The 18,273-nt window shown below is 37.8% G+C and overlaps 1 protein-coding gene across 2 annotated transcripts in view; it reads left to right on the forward strand.

Annotated features, from left to right (window-relative positions):
* Window positions 1-13,001, forward strand: part of ufl1 (UFM1-specific ligase 1) — a 49,148-nt gene extending 36,147 nt beyond the window's left edge. The window contains exons 10-19 of one of the 2 annotated variants that reach the window (XM_057353129.1): window positions 59-235; window positions 5,194-5,305; window positions 5,566-5,688; window positions 5,817-5,937; window positions 8,775-8,941; window positions 9,036-9,163; window positions 9,298-9,378; window positions 9,625-9,710; window positions 10,031-10,211; window positions 12,692-13,001. In XM_057353129.1, coding sequence (XP_057209112.1) covers window positions 59-235; window positions 5,194-5,305; window positions 5,566-5,688; window positions 5,817-5,937; window positions 8,775-8,941; window positions 9,036-9,163; window positions 9,298-9,378; window positions 9,625-9,710; window positions 10,031-10,211; window positions 12,692-12,898 — 1,383 coding nt within the window. In that variant the 3' untranslated portion in view covers window positions 12,899-13,001. Of the gene's footprint in view, window positions 1-58; window positions 236-5,193; window positions 5,306-5,565; window positions 5,689-5,816; window positions 5,938-8,774; window positions 8,942-9,035; window positions 9,164-9,297; window positions 9,379-9,624; window positions 9,711-10,030; window positions 10,212-12,691 lie in introns of those variants that run through there. The other variant, XM_057353130.1, reaches the window with a different exon arrangement.
* Window positions 13,002-18,273: the final 5,272 nt, after the last annotated feature.

Below are 18,273 nucleotides of genomic sequence, written 5' to 3' on the forward strand. Positions count from 1 at the left end.
ATGTAATGTTTTCGCTTAACAATGCTCCCAAGTTTGCTAAGCTAATTTCATTTTTTAGCCAATGCTGCCAAGCAGTCTGTTGGAGGAAGATGTAGTAATTCTTTTAAATGAGGTGGTGAGGACCATGAACATGCAATCCAGTGCAAGGATTCTCTCCACTTTCGTTATCAGTGAGAAGTTTATCAGTGGATGCCTTGCTTTATTTGATGACATCATGCAGCAGAAAGCACAGAAGGTATGTAAGGTTTTCCTACAATTTACATGGCTCTGTAAAACTGTACATCCACTGTAAACATTTAATGTACTCTCAGCATACAGTGGTGAAGCGCAGTAGCAGATTTAGGCATGGGCAAAATTGGCGGGGCTGGGAAGGTTACTTTTATAATGTATTTCACTACAGATTACAAAATACATGCTTTAAAAAGGAACCTTTTACGTATTGCATTAGATTACACAATATTTGTAATTTAATCTAAATACTTTAGAATACTAATAAGGTTCGTAACACCTGGGATCACCAAACAGAGGTTTGGCTTTCCGCTGCATATTACTTTTATATATATATATATATATCACTTTTACAGTTTTCCCTAATTGGACATTATAGTCCACAATTGTGAGAAAAAGTCAGAACTGTGAGTCAAAAAGTTGCAATTACCTAAAAAATTACTTAAACGAGAAACATGATCATTCAGACAATATAGATTCAAGGGTATTCAGTCAGTTTGTCTTGGAATATATGTAAACTTCTATTATGTGAAATAGCTTATTCAGGACAGCACTAAATAAAATTAACATGCAATTTCTATGAACCCATCCCTCTTATTTTGATAAAATTATTCAAATTTTGCATATTTGGCACAGTGTATGAAACTTATGAGCAGAACAGTTTAGAATGCTTTTGCAGATTGTCAGAGTCAGCGAATCACTGATTGCTGTTTACATTAATTGCCTGTTACAGTTTATATTAATGTTTAAATGAAAATAATTCAGCAAATCGTTTGCACTCCTTTTGGTATGGTGCGTTGATCTACAGTATATGGTTACTTCATATAATTCATTCTTGAATATTTATTTGTATAACAGGGGAACAGAACACAAACGTTTCGGCTAATGTCGTCTTCATTGCGTTTCCAAAATTTAATTATACAAAAAAACAAATATTCACAACATGCGAAAATTTATGTTGATGATCTTTCCGTGTTACATCCTCCATTATTTTTTATACGTGACAATCATGCTTTATTTCACAAAAAAAAGTGCTGTTTATTTACTCAACCCCAAGCCATCCGATATGTTGGTGACATTCACCTACTTGAGGATGGGTATCCCGAGGTAGGGGAGGAGGGCAGAGAGAGAACAATTAGCGTAGCTGCTGTTCATTTACTTATAAACAAGTCCGGAGTTTTGTGATCATAGAGAGCATGATGGGTTGTAGCTTGATAGAATCTCTGTTAGATAAGCCGGAGCTAAACCGTTTAAAGTACTACTAATCACTTATAAAGCATTATAGTCTATACTGTACTTAATGGGTAACCAGTGTAGGGATGATAAAAGTGGTGTTATGTGGTCATTTTTTCTAGACCTTGTAAGAACTCTACCAGCTGCATTTTGAACTAATTGTAATTTGTTTAATGATGATGCAGGACAACCACTAAGTAGTGCATTACAATAATCAAGTATTGAAGTCATAAATGCATGATTGTATTCTGCATCAGATATACAACAACGTAGGAAATGTTTCTAAGATGGAAGAAGGTTATTTTTGTGACATTGGAGATGTCGTTTTTAAAGCGGCAGTCCGTAGGATTGGCCTCTTTGTCGCCATCTCAGTTTATAATTGCTACTGCAGGTGATGTGCGGAGATATTTCTTTGCGTGAGTTGTGATTCGGCACTGCTCAACTGCGTGGATGAGTCTGATGTTTTGAGTCGTGGCCTGTGACACTGGTGGTCACTGTACATCAGAATCAGAATCAGAATCAGAAGAGCTTTATTGCCAAGTGTGCTTGCACACACAAGGAATTTTCTTTGGTGTTGGAAGCTTCTAGTACAGACATTTAACACAATGACAATACAATATAATACGATTTGTGATCATAGAGCACATAATAAACACAGATAACATGGCAGATGATATAACACGAAACAAATAAGAACATAAACAGAAACAAATGGCGAAAATGGAGCTGCCAACACTGCCGTTTTGACCGGGAGTCTCCAGTTTTGTTATTTCTCATGGAAACTCCCGTAACGCGAACCGGACAGAAGATCCCCGAACGCGGGTCTTAAATGCTGACAGGCACGGTCATAAATCATTATACAACATACAACTATACTATATGCAAAGCCTTGCCATCATATCCGGGATATAAGTCCGTAAATTTGAGTAAAATCACAGGCTTCACTTGTCCGTGCTAATGAAATACAGATGTGGGGAGGTCATTTCTAAATCACACGAGGTCCCCAGATAATACTAATCCCGGGCGAATAGGGCTTAAATTACATGTATCATAATGAACATAACAAAGAGAGAAAGAACAACCGATGAAACTGTACCCGTCTGTATTAACACAACAAGTGCGCTACTGTTTTTGTGTTATCTATTGAAATGTCTTACCTGTTCAGAAGAAATAAAGCAATGTCTGCATCCGTTTACAATTCTTTCAGATCACGGAGTTCACGCCACCTATGAAATGCCTTGCCAATATTAATTCTTGTTTTCGCACGAGTCCGATCACATTCCCTGTTTCTTTGTAAACTGTCATCAGTTCGTTCGTTCTTGTTTTTCACAAATGATGAATCCCCAGATGTCAACACTGCTAGGTGTTCAAAGTAAAAGTACTAAACTCCGCCATAAATAATACTAAACGTTGTATGAAATCATACCCAGCAGTTGTGAGTACACGCTATAAACCGCCTGTCACTCGCATCCACGCGCGGGCTAGCAGCCGGATCCTCTTCGTTCTGTGTACGAATGTGACGAAATGACGCACAGACGAAAGACACCATATAAGGATCTCCGGAAAAGTCTACCCGACAAGGCAAATTACAAACCATTATTACAAGCTTTCTGTGGTGAATCCAGCAAGGGTAGTGACACAGTTTTAAACACCGTTCTTTCGTGTACTTGCTCAATAATTGTTTTTAGCTAATTTATACTCAAAAGAACTTGCGGACTGCCGCTTTAAAAGACAGGTTGTTGTCCAAGGTAACGCCAAGGTCTTTAACTATATTTTGCTGAGGTAACAGTGCATCCTTCCATTTGCAAATTGTAATATGTAATATTCTGCTTACAGGTATTTGGTCTGATAAGTAATATCTCTGTCTTATCTGAATTTAGCAGAAGAAAATTACTAGTCACCTAATGTTTTATGTCCTGAACGCATGTAACGGTGGTTCGCCCAAAATAACAAACATTAATGGATGGAATTGAACCCGGATCTCCCACAATGTAACATCTGGCTCTAACCACTAGCACACATAGGCGCTTGTGTGATCCATCACCTTTAACCTTAAAACCTTGAGACGAAATGACTTGGGCACAAAAGAAAACATTAAATGATATTGTCAATTATAATTTTGACTTATTAGTTCGGGCGCCAGACAGCGATTAAGTCTGTCAAAATAAACCCGGATAGCGTGAACACCCCACCGGTTACATACAATTATAAACAATCAAAGAACAAATCAAACACATCAATAATATATTTTAACCAATAGAAAAGAAAACATACTGTTTTGGTTCAGTCCAAATTACATGACAATAAGGGAAATTGTTTGACACCACTGCAGATCATTTTTAACATTGTTCTTAGCACACAGTCTCTAAAAGATTGCCAACACAAATGCTTTGTTACTAATTAGGTCGTGATTATTAGGGATTGGATTTTCTAGTCAGATTGTGCATAGAGTCTTGTAAATGTTGTCTGATAGCAGGTCCGCTCCGATACTGCTGGGGTGCAGTCCATCAGGACAGAAAAGCCTAGGATGCTCCCAGAAAAGATCCCAAATATTTACAAAGAGCAGTTTCTGTTAATTACACCATGACAATAACCATTCATTTAACGCAAATAGTCTACAGAACCTTTCGTGTCCTTGTTGGTGCATGGGAAGCGGTCCTGATACAATGATCATCGCCGGGGGAGATGTACGGCGGACATCCTGGATCAGACTCCTGAAATCCCTCTTCAGAATCTGCGACTGCCGCATCCTGATGTCGTTCAAACGGGTGCCATGCTTTCAAAAAGTTTGGGAACTACTGTATAATATAGATAGTAGTGAAATGTAAAAAAATCTGAAATACTGAAATATATTGAATACATGGTATTATTGTTGTTTCGGGCCCAGGGAACCTCGTTTGGGTGCACATCTAAAACATGATTTATGAAAATGAATAAAACTGGTTTATTTTTTGCTTTTTCAAATGAACTTATAATTATTTAAATTATCAAAAAAGAAGACTCTGATGACAATATGATGGATAATTTGAAAAAGATCTGCTGCAAGTATGGCTTTAGATTACTGTCAGGTCCATAGATATAAATAACCAGATGCCTCATTAGCAGCTGTTTCTATGGGCCGCTATACCATATTGGAACGGTGCGAGCCGGCCTGTGTTGCCAAGTCTGCAGTTTTCTTTTGGAATTGGATTACTTGTTAACTGTTGCTGCAAGTTGTTTTTCTGCTGGTTAGGAATGGAATGATTTTGTTGTTTAACTGTCAATCCTTAGATGGTTTTATTTTTGAATGTTAAGTTCTGTTATTTGGACTAGGGACATTAGGCTTGTGATGAATGATTTTGTTTCACAATTCTGGCAACTCCATTAACACTCAAGAGCAAACTGACTGTGCATTTGCAACTATAGTTATACGCTTGTATGATTAAGAAAACGTATGTACTATTGTGTAACATTATATTTGCTTAACTAAAACATGACAACTAAAGAGTATCCCATTATTTGGGAATTCAAATCCCTGTGGTTTTCACAGCCATGGCTGCATTATTTTAATGCTTAAAGTTGTGTTTTCAGTAATACAATTATCGAATGCAGTAGGACTTTAAAGTCTGTGTGTGTACTGGGTACATCTTTTTTGTGCTGTAGATTCAGCAATGGAACAAAATGTGTTTTTGTATGTTTTTATGTATATTTTTGTATGTTTCTGTGTGTTTATCTTTTCTGCTATGTTCGTAGGAAGTGAAAAATAACCCTGTGTTTCTGATGGAGGAGGATTTCAAACAGACATGTGCATTACTGGAGACTTTGAAGAAAGATAAAAAAGACGAACGGCGGAAGAAAGCCTCAGGTGAAGAGATTGAAATATTTCTCTTTAATTGTTCAGTAGCTTTTTATTTAGTATTTTAGCTTTATGTAATGCTATGACTTCATTCTCATAATGTTAACTTTATTCATAATCTTACATTTTTGTTTTATTTTCGTTTGCTGCAGTTTAGTTTTTACATGGCACTCAAATGCTTTGACATAAAGCAGACTGTTATTAAGCTTCTATAATAGTTTATGTTATTGTATTCCTGTTGTTGTATTGGTGTGCTCTCTATCCCTCAGAGGTAAGTGGAAGTGTGAAAGGAGGTGGAGGAGGAAATGCCAGAGAGATTAGAATCCGAAAAACAAAAAAGAAGGGCAGGAGAGACGAAGACAGCGATGAGGAGACAGCACATGCCTCTCAAGGTATGGACAGAGATAAATACATTTCCGTTGTTTGTGGAAACAGACACGAAACTATGGTACTGGTTTAAAATTTTGTGAAAGGAAATTTGATGCTGTATGGATCCATGTTGTTTTCCCTTGAATATCAGGGCGAAATAAGCCAGCAGATGTGCCCTTCCTGTCATTGGAAGAGATCATAGAAGTGCTGGAGGAGAAGGTATGTGACAGCTCGGAGGAGATGCTTCAGGAACTTGCAGAGCAATTAATCAGGTTCAAAACATTCATTCACCTTCAAGCAAATTCACAACAAAGCTTTGTTATAATTCATAGTGAACTACCTTTCTGTGTTCTTCTTACATAAGCTTGGTCCTCCTAAACATCATTAAAACCGTATGGCCCGGTTTCACAGACAGGGCTTAGTTTAAGCCCAGACTAACCCTTAGTTAAATTAGGTTACTTTTATAAAAATTCCCTAGTGAAAAACATTACTGACAAAACAATAGCGCTGACATATTTTAAGATGTTTTAAGGCGAGTTATTTTCAGTTAAGACTGCTCAAGCATTCATTTATTTTCAATTATGTCAGAGGTTGCGTAAGGCTTTCCCCTTGTTCATAATTTTCACAGACAGGGTTTTTAGAAATCCATCATGATGTGTGTTTACCTGTCATTTTAATTTTCATATTTAATGATAATTAGACATTTAATAGCTTTTGATTTTTAAAAGGGAAGAGCATATATGTTAGCTTGTGCATTTATTTATTTGGTCTGCTTCCTGCGTGACGTTTTTTTTTAGCAGGCAGGCTTGTGGGCCTTTCACACGTGATGCGGGCCACGCGGCAGTCACAAGTGTCTAGATTATTTTTAGTGAGAGACATGCAGCAAAATGCTGGCAGCTCGGAGGTGGTGTACGGTTTGGTTTGCTGGTGTCCACTTGTTAAGCCTTACATCACGCACTACCATATATGAAAGGTCATATACTGTTTCCGGGTCCAAACGCTCAATAAGATGCTATAGGCAAACAATAAAAAATGCTAATATACGCCCATGGCGAGCTGTAAAACTATCGTAAAACCGCGATCGTAACCTTTATCTTCATAACGAAATCCCACATGGCCAGTCAGCGATTTATTTTTCCTAGTTTATTCCAATATTGATGTCGGAGATTCCGTGAGCCTGGTGACTGTAGTGTGTACTTTGAGTTAATACATGTTTCGCTTAAAAATGCAACATGAGTAAACGGTGCTCATGAACAGCGGTTTAAGCTGTAGCCCCGCTTGAAATGAATAGATGCTTGGACCCGGAAACGGCATTCCTCGCGTCACCACTTTACAACCAAATAGTGGTTCAACCTTAAAGGAACAGTTCACCCAAAATTAAATTAAAATAAAATTTGTCTTCATTTACTCACCCTCAAGTTGTTCCAAATCTGTATAAATTTCTTTGTTCTGATGAACACAGAAAAGGTTATTTGGAAGAATGTTCATATCACTGTATACTGTATCAGTACAGTTTATTGGAATAATTTAAGTGATACATGCTTACATACCATGAAAGTTTGGCGAAGATACAGCATTAAAACCATTTTGGCGTGCTCATTATATGCGTTATATGAGAACCAATCAAAAATATTCTAATAACTTTTTGTTGGCACTGTCTCTAGATACTACCTACCAAATTTGGTTCAAATCAGACAAATGGTCAAGGAGGAGTTAGAAAAAAGTATGTTTTTCGAAAAATTCAAAATGGTGAGAAATTTTTGCGACGTAAGATGACGTCATACGGTACAATTGAATCGACATCAGCCAAGGGTTCAAAGGGTAAATAATTTTGTTTCTAGGACTTACTGTTCAAAAGTTATGAGCTATCATGTAATGTGTGAAACTTTGAACTGGTGGTGGTGCTATAGAGTTTGAGTTAGAGCATTCGTTACTACAGCAACAGACTCACTGAGCGTTTTCTTTGAGAATCATTATAAAACCTCCGCACATTCTCTCCTCCAGGGGGCCTCGGACATCAAGTTGGCACTGGGCATTCCGGTCCCCAAGGTGCGGACCTCGGTGGTTTTGTCATGAAAAAATTGCCTAATAGGATAAACTGTATTTAGTACTGCCAATATTGTAGAAAACGACTAGATAACTGATCTCAGATCTGATTTACCTCAGCTGTTTAACAGCGCTCTTAAGTGTAAATCTCATTGAGTTGGCCATTCAAATGAAGGAAGGCGAGGATTACTGTCCAATCAAATGAAAGAAGGCGGGAGTTACTATTGACAGTCGAGCTCGCGATGTAAGTAGCTAAATGTTTAATGTTTTATCATAGAAATGTTAGGGTCCATTCACATGCCGCGTCTAAAAACACGTGCAAAACGCTGACAGTGTCGCTTTCTCCCTCTTTCCAGAGCGTTTGGGAGTTTGCGTTCTCGATTTGAGCGTGCTTGACGCATGTCAACGTTTAAACAACAAACCTGAGTAAATGACCAATTGTAATATCCAGTATTCCAAACTACAAAACGCTGAAAACATATCATCTACGTGTTTAATGTCAATTTGACAAGACAAAAACTTAACCAGACCTTCATTAGTACATGCTAAACCGCAAGGCTTTGACTCGGGTGTGTTTATAGGTTATGGTTAGCCTATTAAAACAACTATATTATTTGCAAATAATTCAAATACATCCCTTTTAAACAAATTCTCATTATTTAATTCTGTTTCTTTATTATTTTAAGTTGACCTAGTTTAATAAAAATCTAAGTGTCTGTAACTTTTGTCATTTGAAAGTTCACTAAAAAATGGAAATTCTGTTATCACTCTCTTACCTTTGTCATTCCAAACCCAATTGCTCCTTTATGAAAGGCAGATTGTATTTCAGTCTGGTAGTATTTGAATATAAGTATAAATTGACCATGTGTTTACTTTCTATACTGATAAACATGAAAATACAGACATGGTGTTTAGCTATTGTTATCTAATTTGCTCACAAATTCCTTTTTTGGACCTCAGTATTTCTACAACCCTGCGTACGGCCCTGCTGCTGAGCATTAATGCACAACATTAATTACAAAAGTGAAGTGTGGAATCTTATGGTGAAAGTTATTCTCTCCAGGCCATTGACAAAGACATACCAGGAAGTTGTGCATTCAGCTTTGAAGTCCTCTAGTTCGACTGGAACAGGTGGGAGGCAGAAGAAAAACATGAAGGAACTTCAAGAAGAGGTCACTAACTTGTACAACAACATTCGGCTGTTTGAGAAAGGAACTAAACTCTTCTCAGGTTTGTTCATCTGAGCAAGCGTTTAATTTCATAACATGACAGCAAATCTTTGACAGTTTTTTTTCTCTTTTACTCTATTTTATGTACACCCTAGATGAAGTACAGACTAATATTGCCAGGCATGCTTTGAAGACTGTGTGTACAGATGTGACCAATGTTCTGCTGAACTTTGTGGCTGCTGAACACATACCCTCAGACAGCCCAACTGCCATCACCAGTGAGGTCTGACTGTTATTTTGTATTTTTCGCATGTTTAAGTCACAGTGGTTTGTGTGTTTGTTCATGTGTAATGTCTGACCATGTCATTTGACTTTTTTCTTGTTTACGTATGTGTAAACGTATTTTCTGTTTTACAGGTGAGGCTTAAGATACTGGCAAAGCTCTCAGATGAGGTTAAAGGTCCTCTGATTAAGTTACACAACAGTCTCAATGGAAAGGTGCATTCAATTATAGTACATTTCAGTCATATCCAAGCCCTCTGAATTCTCTGAGTTTGTCATTTTCTATTTATCGTTTAAAATATCTGTCCAGTTTGTAATTTGTTAATGCTTTTTTTTGTTTGCATTGCTTTTTTTGTTTGCATTGCTCTTAGCGTAGCCTCTTATGATGTGCTCATGATCAATTAAGGCAACTAAGAGCAGAAATTATGTCATAACCATTCTCTCTGTTTCTGTCTTTTGCAGAGCTTTGAAGACTTTTTGTCATCGTTAGAGACGAGTGTAGAAAACTGTGGACTCCTCTTAAAGAAAGGAGATAAGAAAAGAGAGCGGTAAAGCCACTTCCGTGGTCCTGTTGAACTATCTTTTATTTCACAGCTTTGTCTGTTTATATTTGTTCATCTTTTTTAACCGCTTAACAAACATCTAGACTGTTTTACAGTGTTCAATTACCGCTGATTTGCATTTGGTTAGTTTTTACTTCTTGTGTGCGTTTTTAAAAGGTAATAACCGCATAATAAAAAGCATAAATAACCAAACCCAATACCTACATACCACTTTATTCCTTAAAAGGGAAGAAAAGTGATTGTGAGGCAATTTAAGGCATTTTCATGCAGTGTATGCTTATTTAATGTGGTATATATCTGTGCAGGCAGGCTCTCTTTGTGCACCGTCAGGCTTTGTTGGAGCAGCTAAGAGAAGCAGAAGACCCAGCACTTGTGCTGCATCTAACCAGCATCTTGCTCTTCCAGAACACCACACACTGCATGCTGCATGCACCTGGACGCTGTGTGCCCCATATCATAGGTCTTCTGGAAAGCAAGATACCCAAGGTATCTGTGAGCCTCAAAACCATAAAATTGTTGGAGTCTTTTGGGTTATAAATGTGTCGTCTGGTGGGATGTGGCCCATAAATTAATTGCAGGTCTGTCGGGACAACATGGAAAAACAATTCTAAATATAAATAATAAGTAACCGTGCTATAGTGTTTACCCCGAAAATGAAAATTCTAATTATCTACTTATGCTGGGCCTACACGGTACGATTTTTGTTGTTGTACGACCTTGCAGGTTGGGAGAAAATTATTTATGCTAATATGGTCGCAGCTCGCATTGTGTGAGAGGAATGCGCCCTTTTCACATGACGTCACGCATCTTCCGTTCTGCCGCGAAGCATTGTGTCGTTACTTCCGCTAACACACCAGTTCATAAGGTGGCGGTAATGCACCTATAAGCTGGTTTGCCAACCGCCAGTAAAACTCAAGAAGAAGTTACTTCCGCTAGCGCCTCAGAATGGAGTTTACCAAGTGCCGTGCACATCTGCCACAAAAACGGCTAGATGATGTACAACGTCTTGCAGACAAATTTTTGCTAACGGCAAGATCAAAGCTAGAGAAAGGACACAAATTCTTTGTTGAACAGTACCTGTTTGATTATGAAGGTAAGTGTTTTGTTTTATTTTTATGTTAGCGAAGGTGCTAGGATAAGTACTTGAATACGTGTTCTGTCAGTTTTTTTTCACTGTTGTTAAATTCCTGCACGACAGCAAAACGGAAATTCTTCTTCTTCTTCTTCTTCTTCTTCTTGCAAGACGGATGTTATGATACACTGCTTTGCGAAAAGGCGGAAGTTAAGTGACGTCATTGTGAAAAGGGCCTATTACGAGCCAAGCAGAGCACGTCCTGACAGAGGCGGTTCTAGGGGAGCATTCGCTTAATATCATATCTGGAGATTGACTGATCTATCATTTTACTGAAATTTTTCCCTATATTTGAGCATTTTCCAATAATCGTGTATCTGTTTGCTAATATTGGATTCGGCGATAAATGGTTTTGAAAATTGCTTGCAGGATTGAAGCGAGACTACAACAACAATAGCGTGCACAGCAAGTTAATTGCAACTAATTTGCTTTGCTGTAATTAATAAACTTAATTTAACATTACATGCCATTTTGCACAAATGGCTCAAAGTGTTACATAAATGCCTGATATGCAGTTTATGCATACAAATATTTTCACATCTGCTCAGGTTTATTTGTGATCACAGGGCTTTGTTGAAGAGTATTCATTAGGACTTTACTTTCAGTTTAATAAATCTTGTTTAGTGGCGGAGTGATGCAAACGGTGAAGCAGTTTCCATGGTAATACTGGTGGAATATTGAAGTGACAATATAAACAAACGTTACTGCACATGTTCGCGTTCGTGAACTGCCCTTAGCTTCTGGTACACATTCGCAAACAATAGAGTGCCTGTAGATTATTTCTGATAACAAGCAAAGGAAACCGAGAAGAACTGTTACTGGGCCAAACTTGCCTCTCCAATATTTTGAATTTAGACTGCGATACCAAGCTCAGCTTCTACATGTCAATGTCCCATACGGTTTCTTTAAATGCGACCAAACTACAGGACCCATTCAACAAATTGTTTAATTAATAAAATTAACATACTGTACAACAGAATTCAACAATTTTATTTAATACATTATACAATAAAAATTAATATCAGTAAATATTAACATGAATTAAATAAAATATAAACAGTTATATTATTAGGCACTAGCCAAACACAGAACAGAAGTTGACTGCAGTCCTGGTGCATGCATCTGATGAAATATAAGATGCAATGTATACCAATGGAAATTTGGGAGAAATATTTCTTTTGACAACGTGAGGGTATAATACATAAAAAATCTCATGCTACTTCTGCCAAATGTTTCACTCATAATCGTTCAGCAACCCCAACAAAAAGGTGGATATTTCATTGTTGATGTCAAATACTGTCTGTCCAATTTAACTTGTGGCACAAATCTATCTCACTTAATGTGATACAGGGATCAAATAGGGCTGTGGTGGTACAGGTTTTGTTAATCGCTTGCTTTGTTAGTAATCTGAAACTAAAGATAACCCTAAAAAGTGATCTGAAAGGAAAAACTTTTAGCCCCCAAATCATGCACAAACGCACATTTTATATTCTGTATGATTTGATTGACTAACCACGATAAAAAAAATGTCAGTGTTTGTTTGGCTGGTAAATCACAAAGCACATAAATGTTAACTTTTCTTATTTAAATACCTGTGATTAATTATTTTATTTTCTGTTAAAAAAAAGTGCTAAAGTGTAGTAATACTGTGTTGAATTTTAATGATGTGTTGATTCACTACTGAGTAATGTAAAATCTGATTACCAGATAAAAAACGGGTAGATAAAGGGTGGGATTTTACTGTTAGAAAAACCTTGTCATAATGATCCACCATGCAGGAGAAGAAACAAGTATCCTGGCTGTACAAACCTGTGTTTTTTGCCTTGTTTCCTAGGACCACTACAAACTGTTGTCTCAGTACCAGAGTCTTGTGGTTAAGCAGCTGATTGGACATGATCATGGCAAGAAGAGTGATCTGAAAGAAAACTCCACTTCTGTGCCTACTAATGAAATGGAGAGCCTTGAGAGAGAGCTTCATGTTCTCACCAGGGACATTAAAGACCTTGTCCTTACTCCGAGAAAACCATCTGTAACAGAGTAACACAGTTTATTAAAGTAAACATGTATAACCACAGACATTAAATATGTCTTGTCATGTGAGTTGTAATTTTATTTGTTAAATAAAAAGGTGAATCGAAACATCATTCGACTCGGTCTCATGTCTCAATGAAACAGGAGACAGCCCTTATGGTTTTATTTACATTTACGCATTTGGCAGACGCTTTTCTTCAAAGACAGGGGCGTGTTTACCATTTTGCATGTAACTGTGTGGGAATTATGAATAGAATAATATTAAACCTATCAAAACCATGAAATAACATAAATGTAGCTGTGGGAATTATTTTGTGACTGTCACGGTTCCGTCTGTCAGTGTGCATGGGGCATGTTTTCTCCTGTGTTCCCCCATGGACTCCGTTTCCCATCATGCTCCTGCACCTGTCCCGTGTTTGTAATCATCGCACCTGCCCGTCATCAGCTTCATCACTGGACATTATAAATACTCTTATTGACTGCTTTTGATTTATTAGTTGGTCCAAATAATCCATTAAAAACTGTTTAGAAAGGTTTTCTAATAAAATAAATTAATATGTTAGCACAATTATATTTTTGTCTACAAAAGTGATTTCAAACATTAAAACACACCTTCAGATTAAAAGATTTTTAAAATCTTGAGAAACGTTTTTTTCAAGTGATCCTGTATGTAAATATATATGAATCAAATATTTGATATGTGCACTTCATGATTGTGTATATGTGCCAGGGGTGGTACCACTACTCCAAAAATTGTGGGGCAAATTTTGATACTTTAAAATGTAATAAAATTTGAGCAATCAATAATAATTAGCTAAATAGCATGAGGTATTAACCACTGAGCCACATGAACAATTTACAGTGCCCTCCACTATTATTGGCACCTTTGGTAAATATGAGCAAATAAGGCTGTTAAAATAAATCTGCATTTGCATTGTTTCTCGTTTGGGTCTTCTATTTAAAAAATCTACAAAATTCTAACACTTCATTGAAGGAAACAATTTGAAGTACGGGGAATATCACATTATAAAAAAAATTCTTCCATACATGTTGGCCACAATTATTGGCACCCTAGTATTTAATACACTTTGCAACCTCAATTTATAAGAAAAACAGCTCGGAGTGTCTTCTTTTCAGTCTGATGAGGTTTGAGAATGCAGTCATCCGAGTCTATTCCTCCATAAAGAATTTATCCAGATCCTTCAAATGTTGGTGCTCCCTCTTCTTCAGTTCATCCCACTCATTTTCTATAGTGTTCATATCAAGGAACTGGGATGGCTATAGCAGGATCTTGATTTTGTGTTCAGTGACCCATTTTTTGTTGATTTGGATGTTTGTTTTGAACCAATGTGCTGATGGAAGACCTAACCTCGACCCGTTATAATATTTCTATAAGAGCAAGTCAGCTTTCGATTTTTATATCTGTTGGCATTTTATATACTGTAATTCATGATGCCATGTATCTGAACAAGATGTCCATGCAGGAGCTCTGGTATAAAAGTAGGTCCACAATAATAAAGATCTGGCGACATATTTAACTGTGGACATGGGGCACTTTTTAATCCCTGTGTGAAACTTGTGTTATTGCTGCCAAAAAAACTATTTTTCATTTCATATGGCCAACAGATATAAAATGGCCATAGAATCCAGTCCTGGTTGAAGTTCCAGTATGGCAGATTAATATGGTGGATTTTGTTTTTGCATGAGAGCAGAAGATTTGTTTCTTGAACAGTGTCCCAAACAACTTGTGGTGATGGAGGTGCAGTTTTCCTTTATTTTATTAAATGCTCCCTGACCCCAAAATTCAACTGATTACTGCAATTTTCCATCTGTGCTATTTGAAGAGTCTTTGGCCACTCAAATTCTTCTCCTCGCTGTGCATTGAGACAATATAGACACACATCCTGTTTCAAGCAGATTTTCAACATCTCCAGTCCATTAAAGCGGCAGTCCGCAAGTTCTTTTGAGTAAAAATGAGCTAAAAACAATTACTGAGCAAGTACACGAAAGAACGGTGTTTAAAACTGTGTCACTACCCTTGCTGGATTCACCACGGAAAGCTTGTAATAATGGTTTGTAATTTGCCCTGTGGGTCGACTTTTCCGGAGATCCTTATATGGTGTCTTTCGTCTGTGCGTCATTTCGTCACAGAACGAAGAGGATCCGGCTGCTAGCCGCGCATGGATGCTGCGAGTGACAGGCGGTTTATAGCGTGTCCTCACAACTGCTGGGTAGGATTTCATACAACGTTTAGTATTATTTATGGCGGCGTTTAGTACTTTTACTTTGAACGCCTAGCATTAGCCGGGTTTCCATCCAAAGTTGCGAATTTAGCTTATAAGCAAAATTGGAATATCGCATAAAACATTTTCGAATAAGCACCGTTTCCATCCAAATAGTCGACCGTCACTTCCTAACAAACTGCCACTAAATATCAGTAAGAAAAGTAAGAGAAGCCACTGAATATAATGATTTTCATATAGAATAATTGCGCAAGCAGACGATTACGAAACACAATAAATGCGGTGCTTTTGTGGATGCCTGCTGTTTGGGAAACACAGTCGTCACAGTTCTAAGAGGCAATTACAGAAACACTTGATGACTTTGCTCAGGCATTTAAGAATGACCGTAACAACATTTCTCATGCTGTGTAACGAGATCAGTTCTCTGGTTAGTCAGGTTACGCCGTCTCATAGTGCAATTACGTGACTTTTTGGAGGAATTTATTCAGCAAATGCGTTTCCATCTCTCATTATTTGCATTAACCCTTTTTCGCAAAAGTGAAAAACCACCTCAAGCGAGCGTAAAAACTTTTTGCGAATTAAGGGTTTTTAATTCGAAATTGGGCGTTTCCATCACTCGTTTCTGATGCAAAACTTCAAAATGCGAATAAAACCAGAGTGATGGAAACCCACTTAGTGTTGACATCTGGGGATTTGTGAAAAACAAGAACGAACGAACTGATGACAGTTTACAAAGAAACAGGGAATGTGATCGGACAAGAATTAATATTGGCAAGGCATTTCATAGGTGGCGTGAACTCCGTGATCTGAAAGGATTGTAAACGGATGCAGACATTGCTTTATTTCTTCTGAACAGGTAAGACATTTCAATAGATAACACAAAAACCGTAGCGCACTTGTTGTGTTAATACAGACGGGTACAGTTTCATCGGTTGTTCTTTCTCTCTTTGTTGTTCATTATGATAAATGTAATTTAAACCCTATTCGCCCGGGATTAGTAGTAGGGATGCACCGAATCTAACATTCTTGGCCGAAGCCGAACATGATGTGAAACACTTGGCCGAAGGCCGAATAATACCGAACACCGAACATGGTTTTTGCATTTCTTCTATTTATTAAGCTATTTTTTTCACTATTGCACAAACTGAATAGTCAAAATTTGCTTTTAAAAATTTGTCTTGCTTTTCAATAAAATACAATACAACTTAATATAAAATTGAGCAAAACAAAATACATTAAAACAAAAAATTTAATAGCCTATATTAATTAGGCCTATAACTGACTGGTAAAAGAATGTAATGTAAGTTACTCTGTACCCCTACAACAAAACAGTTAATTAAAAAGTGTCATTCCACATTAGGCCTATAAACTAAAAATACGAATAAACTAAAACTGTTGGATTATTATAGGCTACGTTGCAAATGATTTTAAGAAAAAAAAACATGAACGGCAATTCTGACTGATGCTGACTGACAACCATATCAGTTCACGTCTCTCCTCCAAACTCCGCCCACAGAAGCTGACTGTTCTCTGGTGCACTCGTGGCCGGGATGCACAGAGATTACTTTGACAAGTTGTTTAGTACACGGAACTGTGTGCGCGCGACCACTGTATGATGTCAAAGGATGTCGCGAGCGGCGGGCTACTGTCAGACAGCCCGCTCCCGTCTGAAGTACACAAGTTACCGACCGGTAAAGACGCTTTCATTCGGAAATTTACTTCCGTGCGGCAAGTCCCGTGCTGTGTCTTTCTCTGACACCTTAAAATGCTCCACACACACACTGCCAAAATGTTTGCGGCATTAATAAAGCCGTTCTCTCACTGTCTCTCTCTCTCTCTCTCTCTCTCTCTCTGCGCTGGTTGCTAGTTGATCGTTTCTCGAGTCATGTTCGGTAAAATTTTCGGCCATTTCACATATTCGGCCGAATACCGAACATGCGTTTTTTGCTATTTTCGGCCGAATATATTCGGTGGCCGAACATTCGGTGCATCCCTAATTAGTAGGCTTTATCTGGGGACTCGATGTGATTTAGAAATACCTCCCCACATCTGTATTTCATTAGCACGGACAAGTGAAGCCTGTGATTTTACTCAAATTTACGGACTTATATCCCGGATATGATGGCAAGGCTTTGCATATAGTATAGTTTGTAATGGTGTTAATGATTTATGACCGTGCCTGTCAGCATTTAAGACCCGCGTTCGGGGATCTTCTGTCCGGTTCGCGTTACGGGAGTTTCCATGAGAAATAACAAAACTGGAGACTCCCGGTCAAAACGGCAGTGTTGGCAGCTCCATTTGCGCCATTTGTTTCTGTTTATGTTCTTATTTGTTTCGTGTTATATCATCTGCCATGTTATCTGTGTTTATTATGCGCTACTGATGTACAGTGACCACCAGTGTCACAGGCCACGACTCAAAACATCAGACTCATCCGCGCAGTTGAGCAGTGCCGAATCACAACTCACGTAAAGAAATACCTCCGCACATCACCTGCAGTAGCAATTACAAACTGAGATGGCGACAAAGAGGCCAATCCTACGGACTGCCGCTTTAAAACTTGATCATTGCCATGATGTTGGAAATTAGATTTTTTTATTGTTTTAACCATTTCCTTGTATTCCTTGCCATTTTGTATTTTGTGTAGCTCAACAGAACTATATTGCACATCATAACTATATTCTTTGGTTTTATCCATTGTGATGAATGATTATTTGGGCTTTGTGTTACTTAATATTATTCTCCTGTGAAACAAGTCATGACTGGAGCGTTTCCCATACAATGCATTTACTTGGGCGGTCCGCCCAGATATATTCATGGCCGCCCAATTATATTTGCCGTCACATTTTGTAATTTTTATCCATCGGTGGTAATGACTGTATCTGTGATCGATTAACTAGTGGATAAACAGTGCTTCCGCATCTTTCTTTCCTGACTTGTTCAATGTGAGTAGCGCGTGGCCGCGTACGCGTCCTCTTCCGTGTTCGCATGCACTCACTTCTGATGAGCTCCATCCCAGCAAACACAGAACGTTCCCCTAACGTTATTTTTTTGGGAACCAAAAAATAACGTTCTAAGAACGTTCTTTTCAGGTTTTATTTCTTTTTTGCAACCAGAAAATAACGTTCCCAGAACGTTGCAA

Source organism: Triplophysa rosa, linkage group LG15, assembly GCF_024868665.1.
Source record: "Triplophysa rosa linkage group LG15, Trosa_1v2, whole genome shotgun sequence".
Taxonomy (NCBI): domain Eukaryota; kingdom Metazoa; phylum Chordata; class Actinopteri; order Cypriniformes; family Nemacheilidae; genus Triplophysa; species Triplophysa rosa.